At 44.4% G+C, this 14220-nt stretch overlaps 1 protein-coding gene across 6 annotated transcripts in view; it reads left to right on the forward strand.

The window, feature by feature from the left end:
* Positions 1–14220, forward strand: part of SLC13A2 (solute carrier family 13 member 2) — a 43913-nt gene that overhangs the window by 5608 nt on the left and 24085 nt on the right. For 5 of the 6 annotated variants that reach the window (XM_073315082.1, XM_073315088.1, XM_073315084.1 and 2 more), the window contains exon 1: positions 3929–4165. The exons of the other annotated variant lie outside the window; for it this stretch is intronic. In XM_073315082.1, the coding sequence (XP_073171183.1) occupies positions 4064–4165 (102 nt within the window). In that variant the 5' untranslated portion in view covers positions 3929–4063. Of the gene's footprint in view, positions 1–3928; positions 4166–14220 lie in introns of those variants that run through there. 6 annotated transcript variants of the gene reach the window in all.

Below are 14220 nucleotides of genomic sequence, written 5' to 3' on the forward strand. Positions count from 1 at the left end.
TTGTTGAGGGATCCTTTGTTGGTGATGAGCCACTATGACAGTTCTTATGTCACCCTCTGTGCCTGGCCATTGGCTGATCCAGGAGTCCCTTGGAGCCATGGGCAGATGGGCAGGTTGGTCTAAATTAAGCCGGGGATGGGGTCAGATGCAGGACTAGGCAAGAATAAAGGCAGTTTAAAGCTGCCTCTATCTGCATACCCACTCTTGGTCCTACACTGAGCACAGCTTGGCCTGAGCAAAGACTCTGGCCCTGTAGTTTCCTAATTGCAGATTTTGTTGCAGTTCCATGACCAGAGCATTCTTATTCACTTTAATTGCTATCAACTGTTATGTAAAGGTAGGTATGAGATTTTTTTAAAATCCTGTTTCCCTTATGAACTCTTTGTGTGGTAACAATGTCCCTCTGCATTTATCAGTTGCTTGCCCCTTATTTATGGCTGTTGCCAAACACAGACTTATGCTAAATTGAAATTAATTTCTTGTTGTCCTTAGAACTTCCTTTCCACTGCACTTGCGCTTTCTGCTTCTTCCATCCTGCTTATGAAATCAGGCTGTTTTTATAATGTAAGTGAAGTAGGCCCTGTATATATTACATCAACAGCCACCATATTTCTTTGGACAATTAAAGTTTTGGAAAAAAATGACAAATGACTGATTGCAGGGTCTGGAAAGTAATCTCATTGCAGCAGGAGGTCGCTGGTTCTTTCAGAGCATTCAGGCATTGGGCTTGTAAATTGCACAATGAAATTGTAGCTGTGCTGGGTAATGAAGTTACTTAACATCTGCCATCTGTGGATCTTAGAGCTTTATACAAATACTATTAATTAATTCAGCCTCCTGCCTCCTACTCCCCGTCTTACCAGGGTGCTGCATTGCCACCAAGAGCTTAGAACAAAACTGAGGTATCCTGACTGCCAGTGCCCTGATTCAACCAAGAGACTGTCCTGCAGTGACATGATCATTTCTCTCCAGTGACTGGATGAAAAAAAAGGCAAGATTAAAAACGTATCTTCCCTTTTGGCCTTCTGAACAACTGAGATTAGTTTACAAGAGTGACATTTTTAAGAAGTAACCATACAGTAATCGGTGAGTTTAATGGGCCTGCTAGTTTCTGTGGAAAACTCTCAAAACTCATAATTCCTCCTAACACAAAATAAATAACTTTCCAATAAAACAAATGTTGGTGATATTACTGTAGAAACACAACATTAATATCATGGCAGATGTGCATAGGATACTATTTTGAGAAAACCACTAGATTAAAGAATGCTAGGTTGCTTGATTAAGCACCAAAGTGAAGATTTATTCTGCTCATGTGCATTATGATATAGTCTTTAATTACATGATCACACACTGATTCTCAAACAATAGAAGTGAACATTATACAATTTTTTCTACAATCTTGCTGAAATCTTGGACACGTGTATTATCTTGTAGTTGTGTGTCCTACTCTGTGTCCCAGACAGTGTCCATGAGTGGTGATTACAAGATATGCAGTCATTAAGGCAGGGCTCCTGCAGCTGTATTTCACTTCAAGTGGAAGTTCGTGAATCAGTGACTGATTTCTAGAGCTTGTTTCTCTCCTTGACCTGCTGCACTGACAGACAGCACATTGTGTAGTCCACCTTTACTGTAGTTACAAGTTAAGATTCATTGCTAAGAAATTTTATACAAAGCTGTAATCATGTGTCCGTTATTGATCTCAGTAAAGCAACCAAGCAGATACCCTGGAAGGAAATTTACATTAGTGCAGATGATATCTATTTGCAGATGCTTTATAAAACAGATAAATTGACATGGATATTTATGTCACTATATAGACATAAGAGGAACAATGAAATCAATGCAAAGAGCCTTTACCTGTGTTATATCTATTTATTGTGTATTCCACCAAGAATTCCTGTTGTGTGCTCTGACATTACAAGAGATTACTCTAGCATCATTTTAAGGCTTGAAATGTTCCTTTGGGTCCCTCTTAACCTCATCACCCAAGAAAACAAAAAGTTGACACAGGGTTTTCTGCACAATCAGTACAACCATGGCACTAGCCCTTTTCAGACTCTGAGTTGTGGGAGTTCCTCTGAAGGCAGTGAGGTTCTTGTGTTTGATTTTCCCCAGTGTCTTTGCACATTGGATATTGGGTTTCATGACATTATTTGTAGCTGTTTTGCTGGTGCCAGAACTGTACTAATGCTTCAGGCCTTACTCTAGGAAAGTCTATGTTTATGTCCATCCCTGTTCAGGACAGTACTGGAGCATGTTCAGTGGGACTTAACTACATACTTAAATGTTGGCGTGTCCTTCAGTGCTGTCCCGAATAGAGATCCTTTCTGGAATCAGGAACTCAAATTGGTCCTCCATTTCAGATGTTGCTTTTGTGGCATGGACCTCAATATCCAGTATCTTGAGCTGGCTTTTTAAGGAAAACACATATGTTTCTGGCCACATTTCTATGTCACTGTGTTTCATCAGTTATATTGGGAACAAAGAGAAAAGCTATCCTCTGTTAGCACTGTTTTCAAAGACAGTCAACATTTCAACTTGATAGACCTCAAAATGCCATTAAAGAGCAAGTGTCCATGTGAGGTGGAAAAAATCTGAGACTGAAGTCTTTTAAGATCCCAGACACGCCAGCCTTGTGATTTACACAGAACATATCCTGTACGAACTGTTGCCAGTCATGTAGCCTTTCTGAAGCATTCTTGCAGTGGTAGCAAAGACGTTTGAAGAAGAATGCACACTGAATCTGGCACCTGGAAGCTGTGAGATTTAAATGAACGGCTTCACAAGGACCCCAGGTTTCCCTGAATCTGTTTTGCATAAGGACTTGTCTACATTAAGTAATATTATTGTGTTTCCTTTGAATGTGATTGTGAAGACTCAACTTAGCAACAAGTTGCTGGCCATGATTTGTCGTGGTGTGTGCTGTTGACTCACTCCTGGCTACCACTGTGCCAGATAACTCAAGTCTTGACAACCCTCTTCCGACATGATTGAACGTTATAACGTAGACATTTTAGTCTCAGTAATATTGTTCCTAAAGGGCTCCCTGAGGGCATCACCTTCTTCCACTGTCGGTGATACCATAGTAGGGACCAGCCTGCTAGCAACAATTCCATCCATTTCTTAGTGAGATCAATGTGAAGTCCCTTCCATTGTCTCAGAAGCAAAGAAATGTAGAGCTTGTCTACACAGGGTCTTAGTCCACACTACTTGGGATGTAAATTCTAGTGCATGCTAGCATGTTGTGCCCTAACTGGCCTGTGTGGGCCCTGCTGAAGTTCCCTAGTGCACTTTAATATACTCCTGTTTCAAACAGTGCTATTTTAATGTGCATCAATAAACGTAGTGCACATCAGCAGGATCCACCTGGGTCAGTGAGTGTGTGACACGCTATTGCACATTGGAATGTGCATCCAAGCCAGTGCAGACTAAGGCATTGTGTAGAAAAGCTCCTAGTGCATCCCAGTTTTTGTGACTTTGGGCCCAATCCTGAACGTCTAACTCCAGGCCAACCCTTCAAGGAGGTTCTGTGTGAGTGAGGAGTTCAGAACCAGGCTCTTGTGGGGTAACATTGCCTGACCAGAGTAGGGGCAACATACTTTGCTGGTGTAAGCTGGTGCCACTCTAACAGTAAGTGGAGCTGTGCAAGTTTACACGAGCAGCAAATTGGGCTCATTTTATGGTTTAATTACTGTAAAAACCTTACAGCCTAATTACCTGATGCAATAATTACACCACAAAAGGAGTCCAATTCTCTTCCTAGGGTATGAAGTAGGAAGGCTGGGATCTCTGCAGTCTCCCTCTGAGACTGGTTGGGCCACAGTGAGTTAATTCTCTGCTGAATTTATCAAGCATCAGAAAGATTTCCCTTTTAGAAAGTTCCTGGCCTGTCCTTCCTTCTCTGCCCCTCCTTTCTTTGTTCTCTTTTCTCTTTCACCCTGATCACGGTTCTAAAAACAACACCCTACCTGCCAAGGTCAATGTTTAATGTTTCAGAGCCTTTATATAATCCCCATGAACAGACCTGTGCACGTTTCTTCACTGGGCTAGTTCCAGCACCATGACTGCTGTGTGGAGAGTGATTGTGACCCACAGGAATTATCTGATTGCTTTGCTAGTACCTTTACTGATTCTTCCTCTCCCGCTGCTCGTTCCTACCCAGGTAAGAACTCTTCACTGCACTAAAAAGAAAAGGAGTACTTGTGGCACCTTAGAGACTAACCAATTTATTTGAGCATGAGCTTTCGTGAGCTACAGCTCACTTCATCGGATGCATGCCGTGGAAACTGCAGCAGACTTTATATATACACAGAGAATATGAAAAAATACCTCCTCCCATGCCTCATGCTTTTCTTTTTGCGAATACAGACTAACACGGCTGTTACTCTGAAACCTGTTCACTGCACTAAGAGACTCCGAGTTATTTGGAGAGCACTGCGTCTTTTAAATTACAAAACCAAATGGGAACCACAGGTCCCTTCCCTGAGTAACTTCCATTGTTTCTGAGCTGGACACTTACCTTTCCAGCTAAAAGAAAAGGAGTACTTGTGGCACCTTAGAGACTAACTTTTCTTTTTGCGAATACAGACTAACACGGCTGTTACTCTGAAACCTTTCCAGCTAAGTCCCCTTAGACAACTGATGGGGCACCTGGAATACTACAGCAATGAGGACCTCACTGGATAGACAGACTTGTAGGTCTATCACGAAAATGTGTTACTGAATTACAGTAAAAATGTAACTTGCTTCAGATGATGGCCCCGATTCAGCAAAGCATTTTTGCACGTGCTTAAAGTCCATACCTATGTGCCTAACCTTAAGCACATGCTTTAAGCCTCAACTCAGGAAGCATTTTATGCTCAACTTTTAACTTCCCTCCTGATTTTCTCAAAAAATGCCTTTTCTCCTATTTTTCAAGATTTGTCTTGAGACTGAGGAAACACTGTCAGGATTTTTTGTTTTATAAGTCAACAGGACAAGGCATTTCTGAGCTATGGGACAAAAATAAGGTGTGTTTCCCTTTTTAAAAGTTTTGGAACTTTTTTTCTTTTGGAAAATTGTTTTTAAAGAATGATTTGGTCTAGAATCTTTAAAAGTCCTGGGGGACACTTAGTGTTTATGATTACTTCTGACAAAGTTAAGTTCAAATCTTGGAATTAGTCACTATAGACTTTTAAATTGTGATCATGCTAAGATATTCCAGTGGACTTTAAAAACTCTGCCCAAAGTCTGTTAGAGTTTAGAAGTTCTGCTAGCAGAGTGCAGCCCACACAGAGTATGTAAACTCTCAAATGAGCCGCACTGGTTCAGGGAGGCTACAAACTCTGCTCGCAGGATTTGATTTGGATACTCTTTCGTCTTGTGTTTCAGTCACATTATAATATAGCACAATATAGTATCTTTAGCAGAAAAAATATAAACTTCAACATCCTTTTCACATAATTACACACACAAAAAAACTGTGAAAGAACAATTGGAGAATTGTTCTGAATTCAACACAATGAAATTCAATAAAGACAAGTGCAGAATACTTCACTTAGGCATCAAATGCACAACTACAAAATGGGGAATAACTCGTTAGGTGGTAGGTACTGCTGAAAACAATTGGGGGTTATAGAGGATCAGAAATTGAATACAAGTCAGCAATGTGATGCAGTTGCAAAAAAGGCTAATATTCTGGGGTGTATCAGCAGGAGTGTTCTATGTAAGACGAGGGCGGTAATTATCCCATCATACTCAGCTGGAATACTGTGTCCAATTTTGGGAGCCACACTTAAGGAAAGATGTGAACAAACTGGAGAAACTCCAGAGGAGAGCAACACAAATGATAAAAGGTCTAGAAACCCAGATCAATTTGGAAAGATTAAAAATACTGAGCATACTTAGTCCTGAGAAGAGAAGACTGAGGGATGGCCAGAGAACAGCCTTCAAATATGATAAGGCTTATTATAAAGAGGACTGTGATCAATTGTTCTCCATGGCCACTGCAGGTAGAACAAGAAATAATCAGTTTAATCTACAGCAAGGGAGATTGAGGTTAGATATTAGAAAAACTCGCTAACTCTCAGGGTAGTGAAGCTCTGGAACAGGCTTCCAAGGGAGGTTGTGGAATCCCTATCTCTAGATGTTTTTAAGAACAGGCTGGACAAACAAGGGCCAGGGCTGGTCTAGGTTTACTTGGTCCTGCCTCAGCGCAGGGGGCTGGACTCAATGACGTCTCAAGGTCCCTTTCAGCCTGACATTTCAGATTCTATGATTATTAAGGTTATAAAGCCAAGCACTCAAAAGTCAGGAAATGACCAGGATGAAGGTTGCCTGTGCAACCTTAATTCAGCCCTCCTTTGTGCATGCATTATGATATGGTCTAATTACATGATTGCATACTATGTTTTTCCACAGGACCCCAGCCTCATTCAGTGCACAGAGGATGGACAATGTACACTTAAAGAGCAGCTATTCCAAATTTGCTTTTATCCTCATTGTACAATGTTTGGCCCTGGCCTTATTTACTGTCCATTATTCAAACTGCACTGGATACAGAATTATTAATTTCTTCATGGGTTTTTCTATGGCACTCATCACTACAGTATGAGTGCTTCACATACATTAATTAATTAACCTTCACAACACCCCTATGTGGTATGGGGACGGTATTATCCCCATTTTACAGATAGTGAGCTGAGGCACAGAGATTAAGGTCAAAAATTCCACTAATTTTGGGTGCCCAATTTGAGACACCAAGGACCTGATATTTTTGAGAGTACTTAGCATTATATTGACTGTACATGTTTAAAACACAGCTCCTATTGACTTCCATTGCAACTGTGAGTTTTCAGCATTGCTGCAAATGAGACCCCAGGCTATCAAGTTGGGCCCCCAGAAAATGAGACACATACAATTACTGATCCCCTGTGAAAAGTTTGGTTTCAGTGACTTGCCCAGCATCACACTGGAATTCTGTGGCAGAGGCAGAGATAGAATCCAGTTCTCCAGGGTGGCATTTAACTGCCTAACTATGAAATAATCCTTTTTCTGCCTGCAATCCTGTGTCTCTTCATTACACACCTTCCAACTTCTGAAGCAAAAGAGGAAGGGTCCTACAAACATATTCCTCCACTACACAGCCCTGATTCATCTCCAGAGCATAGTTCATCCTACACACTAAATGAGTTAGGGATTCTGTGGAGAAATAGTTTCTGATCATGTAATTAGACTTCATCATAATGCATACACATCACAGGGCTGAATTAAGGTTGTATATGATAACTTCCTAAATATTGAGTACTTGACTTTGTAAACTTAACATCTATTCAGATTTTTGTGCAATTTCCTGCACAATTTCAATTAAAAAAGCAAACTGAAAAAAACCCATACATTCCATCACGTGGCATGATATTGACACCCACATGAGTTATCAGCAGGGTTGGAACCTTTAGATCCATGGCACAGATCTCTGCAACCAGAGCAAAAATAATTGACAGCAGCAGTAGGTTGTCATCCTCTCTGTGGACCAGCACAGAGGGAGATGAGACATACACGTTGCTAGGGGGTTTTACAGATTTGCTGGCAGCAGAGGAATGATGAGACTCAGGAATCTTGGGTTCCACTCTAGGCCCTGGAGGGGTGTTTGCTAGTGGGCACAGACTTTTCTGCCCCATCCCCTCCAATCTGTCCCTGTTCTGTCTCTTCCCCACCCTGGATCCTTGTCCCAGTTCCACTCTACTGCTCAGGTTTCTCATCCCAGTTCCAATCACCTTGGCCAGCCACTCCTAGTCTCCCCCTCTGGGACTGCTATCAGTCCCAGTCTCTCCCCCTCCCCATACTTTATTCCCAGACCAGAAAATAACCGTTGGGGATGTTGAAATGCCTGTACTTATCCTTGGGGACGCAGCCTATCCCTTAATGCCATGGCTCATGAAGCCATACACAGGCAGCCTGGACAGCAGTCAGGAGCTGTTCAACTACAGGCTGAGCAAGTGCAGACTGGTGGTAGAATGTGCATTTGGACGTTTAAAAGTGCGCTGGTGCAGTTTACTGACTCGGTTAGAGCTCAGCGAAACCAATATTCCCACTGTTATTTCTGTTTGCTGTGCGCTCCACAATATCTGTGAGACTAAGGGGGAGATGTTTATGGCGGGGTGGGAGGTTGAGGCAAATCGCCTGGCTGCTGATTACGCACAGCCAGACACCAGGGCAGTTAGAAGAGCACAGGAGGGGGCGGTGTGCATCAGAGAAGCTTTGAAAACCAGTTTCATGACTGGCCAGACTACGGTGTGAAAGTTCTGTTTGTTTTTCCTTGATGAAACCCCCCGCCCCTTGGTTCACTCTACTTCCCAGTAAGCTAACCACCCTCCCCTCCTCCCTTCGATCACCGCTTGCAGAGGCAATAAAGTCATTGTTGCTTCACATTCATGCATTCTTTATTAATTCATCACACAAATAGGGGGATAACTACCAAGGTAGCCCAGGAGGGGTGGTGGTGGAGAGAAGCACCAGGAGGGGTGGTGGAGGAGGAAAGGACAAGGCCACACAGCACTTTAAAAGTTTAAAACTTATTGAATGCCAGCCTTCTGTTGCTTGGGCAATCCTCTGGGGTGGAGTGGCTGGGTGGCCGGAGGCCCCCCCACTGCATTCTTGGGCATCTGGGTGAGGAGGCTATGGAACTTGGGGAGGAGGGCGGTTGGTTACACAGGGGCTGTAGCGGCAGTCTGTGCTCCTGTTGCCTTTCCTGCAGCTCAGCCATACGCTGGAGCATATGAGTTTGATCCTCCAGCAGCCTCAGCATTGAATCCTACCTCCTCTCATCATGCTGCCGCCACCTTTCAGCTTCAGCCCACCACTTACTCTCTTCAGCCTGCCACCTCTCCTCCCGGTCATTTTGTGCTTTCCTGCACTCCGACATTGTCTGCCTCCACGCATTCATCTGTGCTTTGTCAGTGTGGGAGAACAGCATGAGCTCAGAGAACATTTCATCGCGAGTGCATTAATCTTCACTAGCCTCTGAGAAGGAGAAGATCCTGTGATCCTTGAAACACATGCAGCTGGTGGAGAAAAAAAAAAGGGACAGCGGTATTTAAAAAGACACATTTTATAGAACAATTGGTACACTCTTTCACGGTAAACCTTGCTGTTAACATTACATGCATAGCACATGTGCTTTCGTTACAAGGTCGCATTTTGCCTCCCCACAGCGCGTGGTTAGCCCCTCCCCCTGGCTAACAGCGGGGAACAATTCTGTTCAGCCACAGGCAAACAGCCCAGCAGGAACGGGCACCTCTGTGTGCAGTTCTGGCCTCCCATGTTTAAGAAGGATGAATTCAAACTGGAACAGGTACAGAGAAGGGCTACTAGGATGATCCGAGGAATGGAAAACTTGTCTTATGAAAGGAGACTCAAGGAGCTTGGCTTGTTTAGCCTAACTAAAAGAAGGTTGACGGGAGATATGATTGCTCTCTATAAATATATCAGAGGGATAAATACCGGAGAGGGAGAGGAATTATTTAAGCTCAGTACCAATGTGGACACAAGAACAAATGGATATAAACTGGCCACCAGGAAATGTAGACTAGAAATTAGACAAAGGTTTCTAACCATCAGAGGAGTGACGTTTTGGAACAGCCTTCCAAGGGAAGCAGTGGGGGCAAAAGATCTATCTGGCTTTAAGATTAAACTCGATAAGTTTATGGAGGAGATGGTATGATGCTATAACATGGTTTTGGTAATTAAATATTCATGGTAAATAGGCCCAATGGCCTGTGATGGGATATTAGATGGGGTGGCATCTGAGTTACCCAGGAAAGAATTTTCTGTAGTATCTGGCTGATGAATCTTGCCCATATGCTCAGGGTTTAGCTGATCGCCATATTTGGGGTTGGGAAGGAATTTTCCTCCAGGGCAGATTGGAAGAGGCCCTGGAGGTTTTTCATCTTCCTCTGTAGCATGGGGAACGGGTCACTTGCTGGAGGATTCTCTGCTCCTTGAAGTCTTTAAACCACGATTTAAGGACTTCAATAGCACAGACATAGGCGAGAGGTTTTTTGCAGGAGTGGTGGGTGAAATTCTGTGGCTTGCATTGTGCAGGAGGTCAGACTAGATGATCATAATGGTCCCTTCTGACCTAAATATCTATGAATCTATGAATGGCCCCTTAAGAAAAGCACCCTATTTCAACCACCGTGACCATGAATGATATCACTCTCCTGAGGATAACACAGAGAGATAAAGAATCATAGAATCATAGAATATCAGGGTTGGAAGGGACCCCAGAAGGTCATCTAGTCCAACCCCCTGCTCGAAGCAGGACCAATTCCCAGTTAAATCATCCCAGCCAGGGCTTTGTCAAGCCTGAAAGAGTGGATGTTGTTTGAACACCAGCAAACATACACTGCAATGCTTTGTTCTACAATGATTCCTGAGTACGTACTACTGGCCTGGAGTGGTAAAGTGTCCTACCATGGTGGATGGAATAAGGCTGCCCTCCCCAGAAACCTTTTGCAAAGGCTTTGGGAGTATATCCAGGAGAGCCACAAATGCCAGGGCAAATTAATCATTAAACATGCTTGCTTTTAAACCATGTATAGTACTTTAAAAGGTACACTCACCAGAGGTCCCTTCTCCGCCTGGCGGGTCTGGGAGGCAGCCTTGGGTGGGTTTGGGGGGTACTGGCTCCAGGTCCAGGGTGAGATTCCTGGCTGTTGGGAAAACCGGTTTCTCCGCTTGCTTGCTGTGAGCTATCTACAACCTCCTCCTCCTCATCATCTTCTTCCTCATCCCCAAAACCTGCTTCCGTGTTGCCTCCATCTTCATTGAAGGAGTCAAACAACACGACTGGGGCAGTGGTGGCTGAACCCCCTAAAATGGCATGCAGCTCATCATAGAAGCGGCATGTTTGGGGCTCGGACCCGGAGAGGCTGTTCGCCTCTCTGATTTTCTGGTAGGCTTGCCTCAGCTCCTTAAGTTTCATGCGGCACTGCTTCGGGTCCCTGTTATGGCCTCTGTCCTTCATGCCCTGGGAGATTTTGACAAATGTTTTGACTTTTCAAAAACTGGAACGGAGTTATCTCCCCATACAGCGATCAGATCCCATACCTCCCGTTCGGTCCATGCTGGAGCTCTTTTGCGATTCTGGGACTCTATCATGGTCACCTCTGCTGATGAGCTCTGCATGGTCACCTGCAGCTTGCCATGCTGGCCAAACAGGAAATTGAAATTCAAAAGTTCGCGGGCCTTTTTCTGTCTACCTGGCCAGTGCATCTGAGTTGAGAGCGCTGTCCAGAGAGGTCACAATGGAGCACTCTGGGATAGTTCCCGGAGGCCAATACCGTCTAATTGCGTCCACAGTACCCCAAGTTCGACCCAGCAAGGCCGATTTCAGCGCTAATCCCCTTGTCGGGGGTGGAGTAAGGAAATCGATTTTAAGAGCCCTTTAAGTCAAAAAAAAAGGGCTCCGTCATGTGGACGGTTGCAGGGTTAAATCGATTTAACACTGCTAAATTTGACCTCAACTCCCAGTGTAGACCAGGGCCTAGTCTTTTTGCCCAGTCAGTCCCATTTCCCTCCCCCCCCACACACCTCCTAGCTTCCTGTCAGACCTGTCTTCCTTTGCCCCACTCCTGTTTCTCCCCACACTGGTTCCTAGTCCCAGTCTACTTGTTGAACCAGTCTTGGTCTCCCACAGCTCCTCGTCTGATCTCAGTGTTGTTCCCCCAGCCAACTGTTTCCTAGTCCCTACCCTCATTTCCCTCACCAGCTCCCAGTCGCCTGGCCCAACTAGTCCCAGCCTCCCCTCTCCCAGTTCCAACCTCTCCCTCGGTTCCTAGTCCCAGGCTCATCCCCACCCCAGGCTCTTTCCCAGCTACTCCCAGTTTCTCTCTTTCCTACTCCTACCCTGCCCAGACCAGTCCCACTAGACTCCTTGTCCCAGTCTAATCCTTGCCCTCCCCCACTTCTGGCTTCTGTTCTCGTTACATTTGAATCAGATGATTTCCTCATCCATGCTTCAGTGGTGCCAGCAGGGGAGTCATTGAGAGCACAAAAGACAGAGATTTATGGTGACCAGACAGCAAATGTGAAAACTTGGGATGGGGGTGGGGGGTAATAGGAGCCTATATAAGAAAAACACCCCAAAATCAGGACTGACCCTATAAAATTGGGACATCTGGTCACCCTACAGAGATTCCCGGCTTGCAGTTCCAGTGCCCAGCCTCAGCCCAGCCAGGAGCAGCCTTTACAGGAAAGTCTGGTTTGGCACCTCTAGTAGCCCAGTCTGCTCAGAACTAGGAGCTGTGAGAGACTCGAGGGTGGTATCTTCAGAGATTTTAGTTGCTAAAATCAAAGAAGTCTCTACTGAGCATGTGCAAACTGCAATTTTACAAAGGTTTATAATTGGGCCAAATTTGGATTTTCAAAGGACAGCACAAGGCACATCCCGGAGACAAATGGCAAGTTTCAGCTTCCTGCTCCAAAGTGGGGGTGGGGGGGAGGCTGCTAGAGCTGTTCAAAAATGGTCTCCAGAATTTTTTTTAACGGACAAAAAAATTTATTTTTCCCTAGCCTTGTTCTCAGAAATGGCTGACTCATTTTGGCTGAAATTTTCCATAAAACTTCAGCCTGATGCAGACAGCTGCCATGTAAAATTTCAGCCCAAATGGTTAAAGTTTGGCAAAGTTATGAACAACTGAAAACAGGGTCTTATAATGGGATGCGGTGCACAATCTTAATAGTAGCAGGTGCCACCAGTCCTGCCTATAATAATATATTTAAATACTTTCTTTAAAAGGCTAAAGAAATTTACAGACAAAACACTGTGTGTACAGTTTGGCTCTAATTTAATACCATTACATGGAAATGATGTTTTTAGATGTTGCAATGATAAAAATGAAGTGAATGCTTGAAAGTGTAGAAACGCAAAGGTCCAGATATGGAAGCACCCTTAACTCTAACTCTGTCAACACCATTCCTCTCCCTGTCCATCAGCACTCTCTTTCCTCAGCCACCATCCTCCTCCGTATTTCCAATAGGGACTATAAGCTATCAACTCCATCTGGTAAAATACAATAATGGTATAAAGAACCAGAGCTATTCAGTTTTCTGAACACTGGCATTATGAGATTCTAACCCTAGTTCACCAGAAATCCCAGCAACTACTACACTGTAGATATAGCCTCCAGCACATATGGGACACTGCCCAAAACACTGGCACAGAAATAGTTCAGCTGCCTGTTCACAGCAAGAAACACCAACATTTCCCTTCATATACTGCCGGATACAGTCTAGAAACAACAATGGATACTGCGCATACCCACAACCCCCATGAAAGCAGTGGGAGCTGCAAGTGCTAAGCCTCCGTTAGGGCCAAAGGCCAAGAGTCAGAGCCCTGTTCATTCCACAATTTTGTGACCATGGAATTCACCCCTTGCTGCAGAATCTCAGCTTATGGGAGAGACTTTCAGTGGCACAAATGGGTATTAAGTGCTTGATTCCCATTAACTTTCAATGGCAGTTGGGTGCCTACCTTCTTTCTGTGCCTTTGAAAATGTTCTCTGATGGTTATTGCCTTTATGGTGGTAGAGGTAACCTTAAAATGTGAACAGATTTCAAACTGATGCCATGTTGCCTGCCTGAGTCTGCAGACATCCTGAAACAATATATCTGAGCAATGTAACCTGTCCTATTCACCTCGGCCAGGGGGACTCTAATTCCATGGATATAAAACTCTAAATTTTGATGCAGGCAGGCATCTGGCATTTTGTTTTCTGTTTCCCTACCCCACTGAGACCTGTCCTCCAGCGTTCCACAGAGGGACATGTTCCCTGCACTGTTGCATAGAATGAGGAAGCAAGGCATCAAGGAGCCAGACCTGAAGTTCAGCTTGCAGTGAGGTGGGGGCAGCCAGAAACATAGGCTGGCCAGCCTGGAGAAAGGTGCAACAGAAGAGGCCCTGGTAGCTGGGGAGATAAGATGCTGCAGCTGGCTACAAGCTCCCCTCCTTTCCTGGCACACATGATGGGAAGGAGTTCCTTAGCCAGACCACCTAGGCATAATGAAGGGAACCAAAGCCCAGGGAGTGGAGCTGGGCTGGAAAGCAGAGTGACAAACCTGTCCTTGAAAAATAATTTCTGCCAAAAACAATCATTCACAAATTTTACATAGAGTATTTTCAACTATAAGCCATAGTTATGTGTGAGTTGGGGAGGTTGTGATGAGGGAAATGGGAAT

This window comes from Lepidochelys kempii, chromosome 17 (assembly GCF_965140265.1).
Source record: "Lepidochelys kempii isolate rLepKem1 chromosome 17, rLepKem1.hap2, whole genome shotgun sequence".
Classification (NCBI taxonomy): domain Eukaryota; kingdom Metazoa; phylum Chordata; order Testudines; family Cheloniidae; genus Lepidochelys; species Lepidochelys kempii.